Source organism: Littorina saxatilis, linkage group LG14, assembly GCF_037325665.1.
Source record: "Littorina saxatilis isolate snail1 linkage group LG14, US_GU_Lsax_2.0, whole genome shotgun sequence".
Taxonomy (NCBI): domain Eukaryota; kingdom Metazoa; phylum Mollusca; class Gastropoda; order Littorinimorpha; family Littorinidae; genus Littorina; species Littorina saxatilis.
In genome coordinates, this window is record NC_090258.1 from 29,026,619 (window position 1) to 29,046,618 (window position 20,000).

Genomic DNA, 20,000 nt, shown 5'->3' on the forward strand with positions numbered 1-20,000 from the left:
GCAAGATCAATTTTGTGCGGCCCTATGCTCCACAGGGAGTCTACAGGAATAAGTCAAGATCAATTTTGTGGATTTCCAAGATAAACAGTATATCATTGCTGATCCACCATTTCACCCCACATACATTCTCTCTCTCGCTCTCGTTATCTCTCTCTCCCCTCCTCTCTCTCTCTCTCTCTTTCTCTCTCTCTGAAGAGGGAGGGGGGTATGTTTTTGCTTGTATCCCTTTTTCCTCTGCTCACTATCACCCAAACCCTCATAGTTTTAACCGAACATAAAACTCCCTCTAGTGTTCAGAAATCTCATTATCTCTTGGAATGCATTGTAACATAAATCTATCTGTTACTCCAAGGTTTCTGGCCGATCGCTTTGTGGAGGGCACGTGTCCGCTGTGTGGTTACGACGACGCCAGGGGAGATCAGTGCGACAGCTGTGGAAAGCTGATCAACGCCACGGAGCTCAAAGAACCGCGCTGCAAAGTGTGTCAGAAATCGCCGTCTCCTCGCATCTCCCAGCATCTGTTTCTAGATCTACCAAAGGTGAGAGTTTTTTTGGGACAGGTTTTAATCATTTTAACAGGGATGGCCAAATCTCAAAATGTTAACTCGCCAGCTGGGCGAGTGACTTCAAGAGAGTGACTTGCCCGCCAGAAAATGTGCTAGCCCGGTACATACCACGGTTCATGCAGCTGCAGTGTTTATATGGCTTTGAAACTCGATAGTACAACAAAAAGTGTTGCATTTGACCAGAATGTTCACTGGCCAGCCGGGCGGATTCTACTAGCCCGGCTTATTTTTTACTCGCCCCTGGTGACCGGGCGGACGATTTGGCCATCCCTGTGTTAACCAATGCCACGGACCAATTTTTTCTAACAATTTTTCATTTGCACCAAACAAGGTTTGTCCCAAAATGCATCTCCTTGCATCTATTGACAAGCTCATTTGAATCAACTCTACAGAGCTGAAAGAATCATGGTGAAAGCTCTGTTACAAGACACCATCGCCAACCATTATTGATCCTGCCAACAGTTTGCCTTAAAACATGAAAGCCTAGATAAGGTTAATTTGGCAAATGCTTTTCAGAAGAACTGCAGCAATACAGAATTGTTGAACTTTGCTTTGTGGGGATACTTTGTTGCATATGTCAATTCAAATTGAAAAGAAAATGTTGGTACTAGATTCTCCGTAGAAATAGAATAGTCCCCATCAAGTGAACCCGTTATAAATGGGTAAGTTTGTCCAGGTTTAGGGATTTATGGCTCACTTCATCTCCAGATTAAAGGGAATTTAAGAAAAGATTACCTTCAGCAACACTTACATTTTGGGTTTTGTTATGTGGTTTGTTTTTTACATTATTCAGCCCTGAAAGTGGCGAGTATTTTACTCACCATGGCAAGTAGAAACATGAAACTGGCAAGTAGAAATATTTATCTACTCGCCAAATGCGAGTAAAGTTGCTGAAGCAAATGGTTGGTTTGGCGAATAAAATTGTCTCTGGCTAGTGAATTTTTTGGACTTTCAGGGCTGTTATTGTGCATCGGTTCGTGATGAAACTGCCTATTGTTATTGCAGCATTAATTGAACAAAGACCGTCTTGTCTTCTTTTTTATCACAGTTAGAACCACAGTTGAAAGCTCACCTGGACCAGGTGTATGCGGGAGGCACCTGGACGACGAACGCTCGGCAGATCACCAACTCATGGATACGCGACGGCCTCAAACCGCGCTGCATCAGTCGCGACCTGAAGTGGGGTACGCCTGTACCGCTGGAAGGTTACAAGGATAAGGTAAGAAGGATTTTCATTGTTTGTTTGATGGGGAAAGAATTTCTTCTTCTTCTGCGTTCATGAACTGAAACTACCACTTACACTTTTTTGGCATGAGTGTTTTTGTACATGTATGACCGTTTTTACCCTGCCATTTAGGCAGCCGTACGCCGCTTTTGTTGGAAGCATGCTGGGTATTTTTGTGTTTCCATAACGCACTGAACTACAGGATCTTTTCTGTGCGCATTTGGTTTTGTGCGGGGATAAGGCACTAGCAGGTCTGCACATAAGCTGACCTGGGAGATCGGAAAAATCTTAACCCTTAGCCCACCAATTCAAATACACCTTCCGCATGGGAGCCCGGCATCTTATCCACTAGGCCATTGCGCCTGTCTGAAAGGATTTCATCAACAAAACCTCCACAAGCACATTGTCCTAATAGATGATGTTTGGAAATAAGAGTGAATTCCCTTGCTTTTTCTCGTGTTTCAGACACACCCCTTGCTAGTGATTGGCCCGTCCAATTTTTGTTGTCCCCTTAAAAGCAAGGGTATTCACTCTTTCACAAACCCATACAAACCCAACAGTTATTTTCGGGATTCGTCTGTTGTCTTTATAGTTGACAGACATACAAATAATTATGAGATTAAAATGTTTGTGTAATTCGTACTTGAGGCTGTTAAAGAATCCTAATGGACAATAAATTTGGGTGTGCAGGTGTTCTACGTGTGGTTTGACGCTCCCATTGGCTACATCTCCATTACTGCCAACTACACCGACCAATGGAAACAGTGGTGGAAAAACCCAAAGCAGGTGAGTAGCTGCCTAGATTGTTTTTATTTCTGTTTTACCATTGTCAGCATGAGCGAGAAAAATAATTAATAAATCTTTTATCTCCCACAATTCCGAGAGGAATGGGTCACGTGAGATAGAACGCGGGAATACGTCACTGAACGAATGGTTTTCGTCCTGTGAAGACGTGTTGGTGCACTGTCTCTCTTGCTTTGCTTTCATTTTCCTCTAACCTTTCTCTGTACAAGTTTTAGTTGTAGGTTAGTTGAAGTGTATTGACTATTTTGATTGTTTATCATTGTGTCAACTTGCAAGGTAAGGAAATAGTTTGGAGTTTTCGGTGTTTGTTGGTTTTTTGAACCGGGAACTTGTTGTTTCGCGTATGAATTTTATTCGTCGAAGCTAACACATGGAAATGTTAGGCGTCAGTCGGCGCGTTCATTGTTTTTGCAGGTGTGACCTACTATATTTGGGTCAGTTGGGATCGTTACTTGTTTTTGCACGTGTGACCTAAGGTCAGTCGGAATTGTGACTTGTTTTGGTAGGATGACATATTATTTTGGCTACGGAAATGAAGTACACGTTTGCTGACACAGTCAGTCACGATTTGCTGACATAGTCAGTCACGATTTGCTGAAGCAGCCTCTTTGTTTTTTCAGCAGCTGTCTCGATTACAGCAATTACTATCGCCTGAGGCGAACTATGGGCCACAGAAGGTCCGCTGTGCTAAGGCTGGGCACTAGTCCATTGAAGATTTGAAAATCTTTGCAGTGGATTTTAAATTGTTTTCATACTGTAACGGGTGCGCTTGCTCGTCCGCAGGAATCAATATAACTTTTTCGTGTGGTTTTGTTCGGAATATGGCGGACTCGGGAGGTGGTGAATGTGCTGCTGGCGGGAAGAAAACCGGCAAGAAACCGGCGAAAGCACAACCTTCTGAAGTGATACCGTCAGAAAAGACGGGAGTTGATAAGTCTCTTTCAATAGAGAAGAGCTCGTCTGGCCCACGTGATTGTGAAGTTACTCTGAAAATGGACAACATTTTGGAGACAATGACTGTCTTGTCTGGCAGACTATCTGATTTGGAGAAAGTTGGTAAGCTTAATGCGACGCCTGTTGCTTCAACATCGCGTGGAACCGAGTCGCATGGAACCGAAAGCAGTTCGGCGCAAGAGTCGCAAGCGGATGGAGAAGACGGTGCTTCGGTTAGATTTGCTCATGAGCAGTTCGAAAATGAGTTTGATTCGGCTGAAGACACGGATGTTGCTTCGGACAATGATTTTGACGCAGGCATAGTAGTGGATACAGTTGGCGAGGGGATTCATCCATCTCTGGCAGATCGTTTTGAGGAAGGACTTCTTCTTCCATCAGATCGGGCACGTGTGCGAGACACTCTTCAGAACTATCCGCGGCCCAAAAATGTCACGTCGCTTCGAACGCCGACTCTCAATCGTGAATTAGATGGCAAATTGTTAGACAAGTTCGCAAAGAAAAGAGACTCGAACCTGTCCTTTGTTCAGGAACAAGTAGGTTGTACGCTGAAAATTATCGCTCAGCTTATGTCCGACCTCAAAGAAAAACCAGCAAGTCGGAAGTTGAGTGAGCGTGACAACTTTAGCAAACTGGCCGATGCGGCTCGACTTCTTATGGCTTCACACAAGGACCTGTCATAAGTGCGGCGCGAAGCACTCAGGCCGACACTTAGCCAAGACTGCAGGGCCTTATGCAATGCGCAGCTAAATTTCAAACTGACGTCTAACGAGTTTTTGTTTGGGGAGGATCTAGCGAAAAGGGTCGACGATGCAGTGAAGAACAGGAAATTATCATCCACACTGTCACAGCCCCTTTCAAAAAACGCCACCAGAGGTCGTCAGTTCTACCAAGGGCGACCTCGACAACAGTTTCAGCAGAGACAACAGTACCAGCAGAGAAGAGGTGTCTCCAACGGACAGACAGGACACAAATTCTCTCCCAAGTTCCACTCCCAACAGAGCGGGATTCCCTCCAAGAAAACAAAACGGGATTAGAATCTGATATTTGTGCGCCAGCGGTTTCTATTTTTAGGGAACAGGTCAGTTCAAAATTTGTGAATACTCCTGAGAACTTTCATAGTGGAAAAGTTGCTGATCATTTGAATAGTTGGAGACAGTTAACCTCTGATAGATGGATCCTTCAGCAAGTCGCAGGAATTGAAATTGAATTTATGATCACTGGTGAACACATTCCAGACAGGAAAGAAAAAAGATTTTCTTCTTCCGAGGATGAGCTAGTGGCTAATGAGGTAGCGAAGTTAGTGGAGAAACAGATTGTTCAAGAAGTGGATCAACGGCCAGATCAACTTTTATCCAGTATTTTCTTGCGTCAGAAAAAAGATGGTAGTCAAAGGGTGATTTTAAACCTAAAAAATTTGAATCAGACAATTGAAAAGATTCACTTCAAGATGGATACATTAAAAAACGCAGTGTCATTAATGAAAAAAGATTGCTTTTTTGCCTCAGTTGATCTAAAAGATGCATATTTCTCCATACGCATCGCTCACAAGTTCAGAAAATATTTCAGATTTCAGTTTCATGGCAAAACTTTTGAGTTCCTGGCTCTTCCACAGGGATATCGTGATTCTCCCCGCATTTTCACGAAACTACTAAAGCCTGTATTGGCCCACTTACGTTTATCTGGCCATACCCTTCTGATATACATTGATGATACCCTTTTGCAAGGAGACACTTTTGAAGAATGCCAGGCAGCAGTGTTAGATACATGTGCTTTGTTGGATCGTTTGGGCTTTACTGTGCATCCTGTGAAGTCAGTATTTACACCTACTCAATGCATTGAGTTTTTAGGGTTTCAGCTTGATTCTCAGAACATGTTAGTTTCTCTGACCCCCGGACAGTTGATAAAATTCGTACTAAGTGCGCTGATTTGGCTGGAAGAAAGAAATGTACAATTAGGCAGTTGGCTGAAGTTATCGGATATTTAGTGGCTGCCCAACCGGGTGTTTGGGTTGCACCTCTCTTTTTTAAACGATTAGAGATCGAAAAAAAAAAAAAAAAAAAATGAAGCCCTTGCTGTTAGGAAAGGTGACTTTGATGCAGAACTTGTGGTTTCAGAACAAGTTCGTTCAGACCTTCTCTGGTGGATTGATAATGTAAAGCAATATCCTTCCCCTGTTAGCAGAGGCATACCTACTGTAATAGTAAAATCAGATGCTTCGAAAATAGGGTGGGGGGCGGAGTGTCAGGGTAGCACCACAGGTGGAATGTGGACCAAGGAAGAAGCTTTTGAACATATTAACTGTTTGGAACTTAAAGCAGCTTATTTTGCCTTGAAATCCCTTTGCAGGGGATTATGTCACTCTTACATTCAGTTACTTACAGACAATAGCACCACTGTTGCTTGTATTAATAACATGGGCAGCACAAAAGTTTTGTGCAACGACATTGCCAGAGACATTTGGTTGTGGTGCTTATCACATAGTAATTGTGTAACAGCAACACACTTACCGGGTTGCCTAAATATAGAGGCAGATGCAGAATCCCGTGTAGATAGACACAACATTGAATGGCATTTGGACACACAAGTGTTTGCAGAAGTCATCAATCGGTTTGGTCTCTGTGATGTAGACTTATTTGCTTCTCGTGTTAACGCACAGTTAAGAAAGTATGTTTCACGGAAACCTGACCCAGATGCATTTGCCATTGATGCATTTTCCTTAGACTGGTCATTGTTCAAGGCGTTCTGTTTTCCGCCTTTCAGTCTCATTCCAAGAGTGCTCCAAAGGATCGAAGTCTTAGAGGCGGAGTGTGTGCTGGTGGTGCCATTATGGACAACGCAAGTGTGGTTCACGAAACTGTTGCGTCTACTAGTAGAACTGCCGGTCATGTTGCCCCGAAAAGAAAACTTACTCAGTCATCCACTAACAGGGGAGCACCATCCACTACTGAAGAAGATGAAACTAGTAGCATGTTCCTTGTCCGGACAGCCCTCCAAAAACAGGGAATTCAGGATGAAGCAACAGACATTATCATGTCAGCCTGGAGAGAGGGTACGAAGCGTAACTACGAGTCATATTTCAAACGCTGGCTTCAGCATTGCCTTGAACGGGATAGAGATCCCTTTTGTGCCTCTCCACATGAGTTGATAAGGTTTTTAACGAAACTGTTCCAAGAAGGCAAAGGATACAGCAGTTTGAACATGGCACGAAGCGCTGTTTCCGCATTGTCCCTTCAGGATAATTGTTCAGTGGGTTGTCATCCACTGGTGAAGAAGTTTTTGAAAGGAGCTTTCAACAGACGGCCAGCTTTGCCCCGTACTTGTGTGACCTGGGACGCTAATCTAGTGCTAAATTTTTTAAAAAGAATGGTCACCGGCAAAATTTTTATCGCTGGCGCAATTGACGCTTAAAACTGTGCTGTTGTGCTTGTTGGTCTCTAGTCAAAGGGGACAGGCGATTTGGTTGATGGACTTGCGTAACATGAGTTGGACAAAGGAAGATGTACGATGTAGGTTTGGGGATTTGCTCAAAACTTCTGGCCCAAACAAACATCAGAATGAAGTGGTATTTTGTGCTTTTCCGTCTGATTTGGCAATTTGTGTTGTACATTATTTGAAACAATATGTCAAAAGAACTCGTGCATTTAGAGGAACGGAAACGAGACTCTTTATCAGTTGGACAGCCCCTCACAAAGCGGTGTCGAGAGATACTATCCGTCGATGGACAAAGATTGGATTACAAAAAGCGGGTATTGACATGACAATATTTACGCCGCATTCAACTCGTTCCGCTGCATCTAGTAAAGCTGCAAGTAAAATTCCTCTGGCAACCATTCTGAAGACTGTTGGTAGGCGTCGGGCTAACACCTTCACAACTTTTTACAAGAAACCAGTGGACAGTGGGAGGAGTTTTGGACAGGCTGTTCTGTCATGAAGAATTGGGGTAGGTTTATATGTATTTCAATTCATCGACAGTGCTAGGGTGTAAATGTTGCAGACTTTAAAGTCTCACGTGACCCATTCCTCTCGGAATTGTGGGAGATAAAATTACATAATTATGACGAGCTTACCTGAGTAAGTGAAGTCTAATTGTGGTTTTATCGACCACAATGTAGAGAGGAAAGGGATTACGTGCCTCGCCCTAAGTTGTCTTCAGAGTTATACTGATAACCGTTTTCCCTCCCTATCCCTTTCCTCTCTCTTTCTCTTTTTTCTGCACCATTTACACGTCGTTAAACAGTGACGTATTCCCGCGTTCTATCTCACGTAATCCCTTTCCTCTCTACATTGTGGTCGATAAAACCACAATTAGACTTCACTTACTCAGGTAAGCTCGTCATAATTATGTAATATGCATCCAAGTTTTTTGTTTGTTTGTTTGCTTAACGCCCAGCCGACCACGAAGGGCCATATCAGGGCGGTGCTGCTTTGACATATAACGTGCGCCACACACAAGACAGAAGTCGCAGCACAGGCTTCATGTCTCACCCAGTCACATTATTCTGACACCGGACCAACCAGTCCTAGCACTAACCCCATAATGCCAGGCGGAGCAGCCACTAGATTGCCAATTTTAAAGTCTTAGGTATGACCCGGCCGGGGTACGAACCCACGACCTTCCGTTCACGGGGCGGACGCTTTACCACTAGGCCAACCGTGCCGGTCTTTTTTCTGACACTGCTTCGTCAGTATGGTGTTAAAACTTCTGTGTGCGATATATGATTGAATGTGTGTTTCAGTCACTCCTGCGTCCAAAAAGTTTTAGTGACTGTATTTCTTATTATTTTCCAGAAACTGTATATGTTTTTGGTGGAAGACATTATTTTCATATTATGAACTTCGGCTTCTGTCATCGTAGTGTCTGTTTGCCTGCCTATGTGTCTGTGTTAACAGTTTTTATGAGTCTATGTTTGTCAGTCTGATTATATATGTCTGTCTGTTCGTCCCTCTTTCTCTATGTCATTTTGTTCGTTTCTGTGCTTGTCGTTTCACTTCTTCTTCTGCGTTCGTGGGCTGAAACTCCCACGTACACTCGTGTTTTTTGCACGAGTGGAATTTTACGTGTATGACCGTTTTTACCCCGCCATTAAGGCAGCCATACGCCGCTTTCGGAGGAAGCATGCTGGGTATTTTCGTGTTTCTATAACCCACCGAACTCTGACATGGATTACAGGATCTTTTCCGTGCGCACTTGGTCTTGTGCTTGCGTGTACACACGAAGGGGGATATAAGCCACTAGCAGGTCTGCACATAAGTTGACCTGGGAGATCGGAAAAATCTCCACACTTAACCCACCAGGCTGCCGCGGCCGGGATTCGAACCCTCGACCTTCCGATTAAGAGGCCGACGTCTTACCACCCCGCCACAGCGCCCGTCAGTCGTTTCACTTATTTTTGTTTTGTTTTTTTTAACCATTTTATGCATGTCTTTTCAGGTGGAGCTGTACAACTTTCTGGGCAAAGACAACGTTCCTTTCCACAGTGTCATCTTCCCATCCTGTCAGCTTGGAGCAGAAGACAACTACACTATTGTCAATCACATGGTGGCTACAGGTCTGTTCTGATTTTGTGTGTGTATGGCTCTTTTGGTTTTTAAAACAGAAGCTGTGCAAGTCTGTAGCCAATGTTTAGAGAATGATGGATAAATACTGACTGTTAGAAGAGGTCTTTTGGAATTATATCTGTGAGGGATTAGATGTATGGGTGTTGTCAATAGGGAGTGGGTGTTGTTTTGTGTTGCATTTCCCTGTGTCTGTGTGTCAGGGGTGTATTGTCAATGTGTGTGTGTGTGAATTTCTGTCTTTGTGTCCATCTGTCAAACTCAAACTGTGTTCTATGTTGTGCGAGTTTATGTGCTGTGTTGTTTGCGTGCATAGGTGGAAGGCACAGGGACGTGTGTACATAATGTTATTTTTTTTGTGTGTGCAATATTTTTTTCAGAACGATCATTTTATCTGTATGTTTTAATTTACACAGAATACCTGAACTACGAGGACACCAAGTTCTCCAAGAGTCGCGGGTCAGGTGTGTTCGGCGACCAGGCAAGGGACACTGGGATACCTGCCGACATTTACCGCTTCTACCTGCTCTACGTCAGACCTGAGTCACAGGTATAGTGGACACACCTTTTTTTTTCTTCAGATTTCATCAGTTGAAGCCTACTGTGTTGGGAAATTGAAAATAAAAAAAATGAAAAATATGGCAATCATTTGATTGATTCAATCAATCACCCCCATGACTTCCTCCAACCTACCTGTTGCCATGTAGGAATGGGTCTGTCTACAGCTTTTCAATACATCCTTTCGGAGTCTCAGGCGAGAGTCCGCGCATTGCATGCTGGGATTGCAAATTGTACCAAACACGAGGTCTTCAGAAGAGGTACATTGCCGATTGCATTCAAGTTTTCCCTCGTAAGCTCTTATCTCTTTGATATTTCTGTGGTTTTTGTCCCACGATAGTTTCATGATTTAAGCGGAATGTATCTCGAGTGTGTTTGGTACAACGGAGCGCCTCCTGCCGCCAAAAATGTGACTAGCCGTGCATGCGCACTCGAAACTCCGAAGGGGTGTATTGACTGATACATTTAAGACCCCTCAATTTACCCCCCCCCCCCCACACACACACACATACACACACACCCTCCTCCTTTTTTACGACCTTGATTTTTTTTGATTTTTTTCTGTTTATAATGTTTGTAAATTTACCTTTTTTTGTTTAGACCCTTTGAAGACCTAATTTTTCCAGATTTTAGAGGTGGGGGGGGGGGGGGGGGGGGGGGGAGTTCCCCTGTACCCAGGAAAAATAATAGAAAAAATAGATTTACAGTGAAGTCCGGGTACAACAAATCTCAAGGGAGATACATTTTAGTTTGTTATATCAGCAATTCGCTGTAGAGTTTTCAACCCTAAATGGCCTCAAGACAAGTTTTCCCACTCACCTTCAAATGATCGTCCCATCGATCTTTCCTTGGAGAGTACAATCTCTGCATGTTTTCAACAGCTTCATAATATAATCCATAGAGAGAGGCATAGTTCAAATGTTCACTTTACTGTCACAAGTTTAGAAGTAAAATTTAAAAAGTCGTGTAAAAGCATGTACATGTACATTCTGATCAATCTTTGTGTCCGTCAAAAAAACCTCCGAAAACCCCTGAAAACCCCATCTAGACTAACTAAATCTATCTTCAAAGTGAAGTATTGGACATGCCTGTGAAAAGTAAGCCTGATTCATGCTACATGCACCCTTATATTTGTGTTGAGAGCCGGATTTTTAATGAAATCAATGCAACAATTTCAGTGCAAGGGAGGTAACTCTTGTTACTCGAAAGCACAAGTATTGATGACGTCATGTGATTAGTGCTTCCGCTCCTTCGTAAATCCTCGCACAAACACGAAAATAAAGCCATGAACAGTGAAAGTTGCAAATATAAGTTACGCTGCTCAGAACTGGCACACTTCTCCACTGTACACTCCAATTTGGAGATCATATCCAAGTCACAGACATCGCTGCACTTTGCCTGCAAGTAGCGACGTAGGGTATTGGCAGCAACACGTGCTTCTGTGGCAGTCATAGCTCAGCACAGTCATAGCTCAGCAGCTGATTGGAATAGTGAAAACACGGTGGCTGTTCTGTGCACCTCCCGCTGTTTGTTCAGAGTTCGCTCATCACGCGATGTGCACTTGTGTATTTTTGTCTTTGGAGACAATTATTGACATCAGTTCGTTGTAGCCTTGTGACTTTTAGAGGCGATGAAAACGTGTTTGTTAAAAGAGGGGTTCGTTATGCAAATGAGTTTTAAAGGTTCGATGTAGCCGGAAAGTAACAAGTAAGAAATAGAAGGCTGTCTGCCGGGAAATCAATGGCAGTTTGTTAAAAGAGGGATTTCTTTATACCCAGGTTCGTTATAGCTGGATTCCACTGTATTGTTCCAGCTTGCAGTGGACTAAGCAGAATATATATTTTTTTAACAGGACACAAGTTTCAGCTGGGATGACTTGTTGCTGAAGAACAACAGTGAACTCCTCAACAACCTAGGCAACTTCATCAACAGGTGAGTTTACAATATGCCGGTGCATTCCACATCACAAAGAATCAGGTATAGTACCTCCTGGTACCAACAACAAAGTAAGGAACAAATAAAAAATAAAACAATCGGGTATACAAACACACATCATTCTAACTTTAGGAAACATTGGACCAACAATCTATCATGCAAACCTGTATGCATATAACATGGTGTACACGTATATAGTCAGTATCCTACCTCGTGTGTTTTCAAAGTCTTTTTAGTGTGTGACACACTTGGTGTAACAAGGCACTATACATTTGCATGTACTTAAAAGTCTTTGGGGAGAAGTTGAGGTCAGGCACAATACTGAGCAAAAAGTACAAAATGAATGGTAGCCACTTTCTGGATTTTTTTTTGCAAAGAACTGTTTTCTTCTGGTTGTTAATGTTGTTGTATTGTGATTAAAGAGAGAATAAAGAATTAATATCATTTTACAGATTATTTTTTCTGTTGATGGTTATTTTGTTTTTGATTATTTTCCATTGAAAATACAACTTAAAATGGCCACTGAAACCTGACAAAAATGAGTGATCTTGTTTGAGAAAGCACAATGGTAAGTGAAGCAGTTTGTAGTGTCATGTTTGTATTTATTTTGGTCAAACTAAGTGTATTTAACAATTAGATATGCTCATTTTTTTTCTTTACCGTATAATGTGTCGTTAGCGTGGACGAAAAAATTGCATTCTGTAAGTAATGCTTCGTGTCTCACTTCACACGCTGATCGAAGTCCATACCATCATCATATCTTTCACATGCAACTTGATATTTCCACTGATAATTGGAAGTTACTGAATAAAATGACACAATCTAGCACAAATAAAAGCAATCAGAAGACCTAGGGTTGTGAAAGAATGTGTGAAAGGCAATATCCGACGTTTTGCGTCACTGCGTTACTTACGTTTTTGCACTTCCAAAATCTAACGCGAAGTCGACACAGGCACACGAACGAATGTCAATCGACTCAATGCACTGCGGAAATTTCCACAGATTACGAATAAATGGCCTTCACCTTTACCACAATGCATTGAGAGGAGGTATTTTGACCTGGAAGTTGTTCGTGTCTTTGGCGTTACGCGCAAACTTACGACATCTCAAGAGTTTTTCAGACAGACGAACTTCAAGAATCATCGATCCCTAATTGATTTTGCTGAGTTACCCAACAGGCAACTACTTTTGTTCCTGTTTTATCCAAAATCACCAGCATTTGTTTAAATTGATGCTGAACTTAGTGGATTTCGTTCGTCATTCTCGCCACTCTGCCGACATTTCTTGGTGTCTTTCAATACGAACGTCAGGAAAATTTAACCTTTTCTTGAACCAAAGTTGATATTTTTGTGATTGACTTTAAAGTTTCTTCGAGTTTGTATAAAGAAAGCTCTGAAGGGGAAATTTTAGTTACATTTTCCTGCATTTTAATAGTGTGGCTTGTTTTAGATTACGTTCGTATTTCTGACACCATTTTCGTTTCGTGTCACTCGAACCAACGCAATCAGCAATTCAGTTCATTGTGGTAGATGGCAGATACAATGTAAATCAAAACATGTTTACGTATGTTATCTTCTACAGAAAACAGAAAAAGAAAACAAGCGAATAAGAAAAATAATCAGTTGTGAAACGATGATAATTGATGATGTTGGTAATGTTGGACACAACAATTCAGGTGTCAAAAATAACTTACGTAATAATTTTCAGACTTTGCCTGTAACTGTGAATATTTGCCATTGTTGAATATTCAAGTATGATTTGATCATTTCAAACTGTATCAGGAACCTCTTACACACCAGACTAGATTTCAAGAGTACTAGAATTCAAGCATAACAGACTTCACAATTTTGGTGTCTTCATAACTTACGCTTGGTGTCTTCATAACTTACGCTACATCTGATTCACTTGCCATATTATTTTCAGGCCTTCACTTTTGTTTTCAGTTGTGTTGCATGGTCTACCAGAAAGGTGATCAATTAAATCAGCAGCATTACAATGCTGCCTAATCTTGTTCTTGTAAAAAAGTGATGGACTTGCCAAATGATGTAAGTAATGGTGTCTTCACAACAACTATTTCTTGCTCAATTGATTTACACAAAATGTAGGTGCTGTCTGGCTGGATTTTATGGATAAAATGTAACTCAAACACTAGACAAAATCAAAGATTCCAAAAGTTTTAACTTGATAGAAATATCTTGCAGTTGGTGTCCACCAAGTACTTACATCATTGTCCATGCATACCTATGATTGACGATCAATAAAGGAAAGAGACATGAAGGCAATTATGTTTTGACTTTTATTTCCGGTAAAGCTGTGTTTTAGCTCCCATTACAATCATAGACTTTTCCATCTGAGCATTTTTTATTTTTGATGCTCATGTCAGCATTTCGTTGCTCAGTATTGTGCCTGTCCTCAGTTACGAAACAAAACCCAGATGGATGTTTCAATCTTTTTATATGTTTCCAGAGCGCTATCGTTCCTGGCCAACAGCTTTGGAGGAGTGATTCAGGACATGACACTGGAGGACGGTGACAAACAGCTGCTGGCTCTCATCACCAGGGAGCTCGACACATACATCGAAAATATGGAAAACGGCAGGTGGGTACCTTGGTGGGAGAGTTACGCTGCAGTCATATAATGGTTCATGGCTTCAAATCATGTGCCTTTAGGCGGATTTCTGTCATTGGAACCCTGTTTTCCGTCGCTTTTAAATGCAATTTTCAATTTTCTTTCACTCAAAATTATGCCCAGAATGCACCAGGTTACGTAGATTAGCTTATTTTTTAAAAGTGTTCCAGGGTCATGAAACTTTTGCACGCTTCTGGCTTTGCCACTTCATGTAGCATTTCCAGACCTGGTGGTTACCATAAGAGAAGCAGGGCAAATTGGCAAAAGGGTAGCATACAGTTTCAGTATAATACTTCTAATAAGAGAAGAAAAAACCCAGGGTGGTACTACATGTATTAGTGTAGAAAGATTGATACTGAGGTTGGGTTTATTGTAGGACCACATTATAGTAATATGTGACTGCATGTTAACTTGAAGCCTGACAAAATGGACTGTTGCAGTTTCATGGCACAGATTAATAGCACTTCCTTGCCCCATTAGTGCAAAATTGTTCTCATTATTAAACTACTTTGCTTCTGTGTGCGCTGTATAGAATGACCTTTACCTATTGTGTGTTTCAGACTGCGTGACAGTATTCGCAACATCCTGACCATCTCGCGTCTCGGCAACCAGTTCATGCAGGCCAACAAGCCGTGGGTGTCCGTCAAGGGGTCCCCACAGGAAAAGTCAGTTGACGCCTTACATCTGTGTCTGTCTCTGTGTCTGTGTGCCAGCATGCTTGCCTGTCCTCCCCCTTCCCTCCTCTCCCTCTGTCCCTTTCTTCTTCTTCCTCCTGCTTGACAGATAGGGCCAAGAAAAAAAGTTCTGTTTCCAATTCCCTGACCCACCCTATTTTTTCCTCCCAACTCTAGAACGGTTTTTTTACCCTTTAAAAAAAACAAGAGGCAAAGCCTTCAAGGCTCACATAAGAAATCGACAAACAGTAACACAAACTCAATCACTCCGTCACACACACACACACACACACACACACACACACACACATACACACACACACACACACACACCCACACACACACACACACACACACACATACACACACACACACACACACACACACACACACACACATACACACACACACACACATACACACACACACACATACACACACACACACACACACACAGTGACACACAAACACACACACATACACACACACACACACACATAGGTGGTTTTACAGTCATTTGGGGTCGGCTGTGTATCAAAATGCCATCTTGCTCAAAACACAGGCATTTGGGGTCTCTTTTGTTTTAAGTGTTAGAAAGTTTCTTAAAACTTCAATGAGCGTTAAATGCCATTTTAAAGTGTGAAAACTCATTTCAGGAGGTTATTACATAAAATGCAACCTCCAGCGTGATTTTTAGAAAAACAGACATTTGGGGACGATGTTTGCTGTACAGCAGTGAAATGGGGACGTATGTGTACACAAAGTGCAGAGCTAGAATTACGTTATCGGTGCTATGAATGTTTTAGGTGTTAGAAAGTTTGTTAAAACTTCAATGAGCGTTAAATGCCATTCTAAAGTGTCAAAACTCATTTCAGGAGGTTATTACATAAAATGCAACCTCCAGCGTGATTTTTTAGAAACAAACAGGTATTTGGGGACGATGTTTGCTGTACAGCAGTGAAATGGGGACGTCCAAAAGTGCAGAGCTCCCGCAGAGCTATATGAATGGTTTCATCACATACATGGCGCTAGGCGACATATGTTGTGAAAAATTTTACAAATCACGTTTTTGCGCCCGATATTTTCTTGTCATCTCCAAAGTCAAGGGACAAACACGAAATTCCTTGACTTTTGGGGTAGCGCGACTCTGTTAATTTTAAGAATTAAAAAAAAAAAAAATTCATTACTAGGATGCCCCATCGTTGGGAAATTCCGGTCGCTTCCTCCGAGTGGAAAGCTAGCAGTGACAGAGTCGCACTACCCCAAGTCAAGGGATCTATTAGTCCTGTTTCGCCGTTATCCCAATTCGCCCCCATACCATTTTGGCGACATTTCTCAGGCCAAGTGTCATTTTACCACCATATCATGTACCATTAGCTCCACATCCCATTTTGGCGCAATCCCGTTTCGCCGTTAACCCATTTCGCCCCCATCCCATTTTTGCGACATTTTACAGGCCAAGTGTCATTTTACCACCATGTCATGTACCATTAGCTCCACGTCCCATTTTGGCGCAATCCCGTTTGGCCGTTAGCCCATTTCGCCCCCATCCCATTTTTGCGACATTTTACAGGCCAAGTGTCATTTTACCACCATGTCCCGTACCATTAGCTCCACTTCCCATTTTGGCGCAATCCCGTTTGGCCGTTATCCCATTTTGCCCCCATCCCATTTTTGCGACATTTCATAGGCCATGTGTCATTTTACATGCCATTCTAAAGTGTCAAAACTCATTTCAGGAGGTTATTACATAAAATGCAACCTCCAGCGTGATTTTTTAGAAACAAACAGGTATTTGGGGACGATGTTTGCTGTACAGCAGTGAAATGGGGACGTCCAAAAGTGCAGAGCTCCCGCAGAGCTATATGAATGGTTTCATCACATACATGGCGCTAGGCGACATATGTTGTGAAAAATTTTACAAATCACGTTTTTGCGCCCGATATTTTCTTGTCATCTCCAAAGTCAAGGGACAAACACGAAATTCCTTGACTTTTGGGGTAGCGCGACTCTGTTAATTTTAAGAATTAAAAAAAAAAAAAATTCATTACTAGGATGCCCCATCGTTGGGAAATTCCGGTCGCTTCCTCCGAGTGGAAAGCTAGCAGTGACAGAGTCGCACTACCCCAAGTCAAGGGATCTATTAGTCCTGTTTCGCCGTTATCCCAATTCGCCCCCATACCATTTTGGCGACATTTCTCAGGCCAAGTGTCATTTTACCACCATATCATGTACCATTAGCTCCACATCCCATTTTGGCGCAATCCCGTTTCGCCGTTAACCCATTTCGCCCCCATCCCATTTTTGCGACATTTTACAGGCCAAGTGTCATTTTACCACCATGTCATGTACCATTAGCTCCACGTCCCATTTTGGCGCAATCCCGTTTGGCCGTTAGCCCATTTCGCCCCCATCCCATTTTTGCGACATTTTACAGGCCAAGTGTCATTTTACCACCATGTCCCGTACCATTAGCTCCACTTCCCATTTTGGCGCAATCCCGTTTGGCCGTTATCCCATTTTGCCCCCATCCCATTTTTGCGACATTTCATAGGCCATGTGTCATTTTACATGCCATTCTAAAGTGTCAAAACTCATTTCAGGAGGTTATTACATAAAATGCAACCTCCAGCGTGATTTTTTAGAAACAAACAGGTATTTGGGGACGATGTTTGCTGTACAGCAGTGAAATGGGGACGTCCAAAAGTGCAGAGCTCCCGCAGAGCTATATGAATGGTTTCATCACATACATGGCGCTAGGCGACATATGTTGTGAAAAATTTTACAAATCACGTTTTTGCGCCCGATATTTTCTTGTCATCTCCAAAGTCAAGGGACAAACACGAAATTCCTTGACTTTTGGGGTAGCGCGACTCTGTTAATTTTAAGAATTAAAAAAAAAAAAAAAATTCATTACTAGGATGTCCCATCGTTGGGAAATTCCGGTCGCTTCCTCCGAGTGGAAAGCTAGCAGTGACAGAGTCGCACTACCCCAAGTCAAGGGATCTATTAGTCCTGTTTCGCCGTTATCCCAATTCGCCCCCATCCCATTTTGGCGACATTTCTCAGGCCTAGTGTCATTTTACCACCATATCATGTACCAATAGCCCCACATCCCATTTTGGCGCAATCCCGTTTGGCCGTTAGCCCATTTCGCCCCCATCCCATTTTTGCGACATTTTACAGGCCAAGTGTCATTTTACCACCATGTCATGTACCATTAGCTCCACTTCCCATTTTGGCGCAATCCCGTTTCGCCGTTATCCCATTTTGCCCCCATCCCATTTTTGCGACATTTTATAGGCCATGTGTCATTTTACCACCGTGTCAAACCACTAGCGCCACATTCCATTTTGTCGCCATGCCGTTTTGCCGTCATCCCATTTTGCCGCCATCTCTATTTCGCGACATTTTGGATTGTGGCAAAAATGGAATTTGGCGTAAACGGAATGTCTTCCTAGTTGAATAACGCAGTATAGTAGTATAGTGAGGCTTGGCAAGAAGAATAAATAAAAAATGTGATGGCGGCCAAATGGGATGGTGTCAAAATGGGATGACGTGCTATTGTTATGACACGGTAGTAAAATGACGCTTGGCTTGTGAAATGTCGCGACAATGGGATGGGGGATAAATGGAATACGGTGAAACGGCATGGCGGCCAAATGGGATATGGTGTCAAAATGGGATGTCGCGCTATTGTTATGACATGTTAGTAAAATGCCCTGTCACGTAGTCTCAATCCAAATTGGAAATCCATAGCATCATCATTATAATCATCCTCATCTCATTAATCATCCAAAATTATAAATTTTATAAAATGACGCTTGGTTTGTGAAATGTCGCGAAAATGGGATGGGGAAAAAAATGGGACGGCGGCAAAATGGGATTGCACCAAAATGGGATGTGGATCAGCCACTAGATTTCCAATTTTAAAGTCTTAGGTATGACCCGGTGTGACGTTTTCATCTTTCGCCGTGTTGATATTTCGATTTTCGGCCTCGTTGATCTAGTATAAACTCTACACTGAACAAAAAAAACACCCTTCGATAGTACTGATGAGCGACCTTGTGTACCTTACATTCATGGGGCCAAATTTGTCCAACCAATTATTTTATTTAACTTAGAAATTTGATTCATCCTAAAATGTTTCCCTTCTTACTCAAGGGACGTAACCACTCGGTACACGTTTTCGAAGAATTCGATTTTGGGAGTGAAATCTATTTAATTTCACAACCAATTTTTTTCACATGCAAGAAACTGACATGCTTTTCGTCCATAAATAATTTCTCTTCTTAATTTTACCAGGAAACAACATTTCGGTCTCGAGTAAATATCGAGGGGGAAATATGTACACAGGCAAAAGATGAAATCGTGACACCGGCCGAGGTTCAAACCCACGACCTCCCGATCACGGGGCGGACGCCTTACCACTAAGCTAATCGTGCCGGTTTACCCTTGAGTGACAGACGGACAGACAAAAGAATATACAGACAGACCGTAATTAACACAAACACACACACTCAGCAGAGCAAAGCGGTATAACACACAAACTCAGCAGAGCAAGGCAGTACATGTATTACACACACACACTCTGCAGAGCAACTAAGTCGGTGACACACAGACACAGGTATTTTGGGACGATGTTTGGTGTACAGCAGTGAAATGGGGACGTCCAAAAACCGATAGCTCTGCGCTGTGCTATGAATGGTTTCATCAGTTACATATGGCGCTAGGCGACATAAGAGTATTTCCAATCCAGTCAGTAGCTAGCATTCACGACCCTGACAACGGATGGTTTGAGTCTGATTTATGAGAATGAGAATGAGGGAGAGAGAGTTGTATTAAATTGAATTGAATTAAATTGAATTGAATTTATCTTTCTCTTAACACTGTAACAGAACAAGAAATGCTAAAATGTTTTTTTTCCATCCCGCCCTCGCCCATTGAGTTGAAATAGAAGTTAACCACATTATGTTTGAAAATGTTTCAGTGCTTTATGTACAATAATGTTTCAATACAATCATAGTGTATTAACATTTTACCAGTATCAGCTGCAAAATAGAAGTAGTGCTTTACAAGTTTCGAAAGAGAAACAGCATG

The 20,000-nt window shown here is 42.3% G+C and overlaps 1 protein-coding gene across 1 annotated transcript in view; it reads left to right on the forward strand.

Moving 5' to 3' along the window:
* The window catches only part of LOC138947509 (methionine--tRNA ligase, cytoplasmic-like), a 96,594-nt gene that overhangs the window by 42,570 nt on the left and 34,024 nt on the right, over positions 1-20,000 (forward strand). Inside the window, exons 18-19 of the mRNA XM_070318995.1 lie at positions 14,065-14,196; positions 14,787-14,891. Of these exons, the coding sequence (XP_070175096.1) occupies positions 14,065-14,196; positions 14,787-14,891 (237 nt within the window). The remainder of the gene's footprint in view (positions 1-14,064; positions 14,197-14,786; positions 14,892-20,000) is intronic.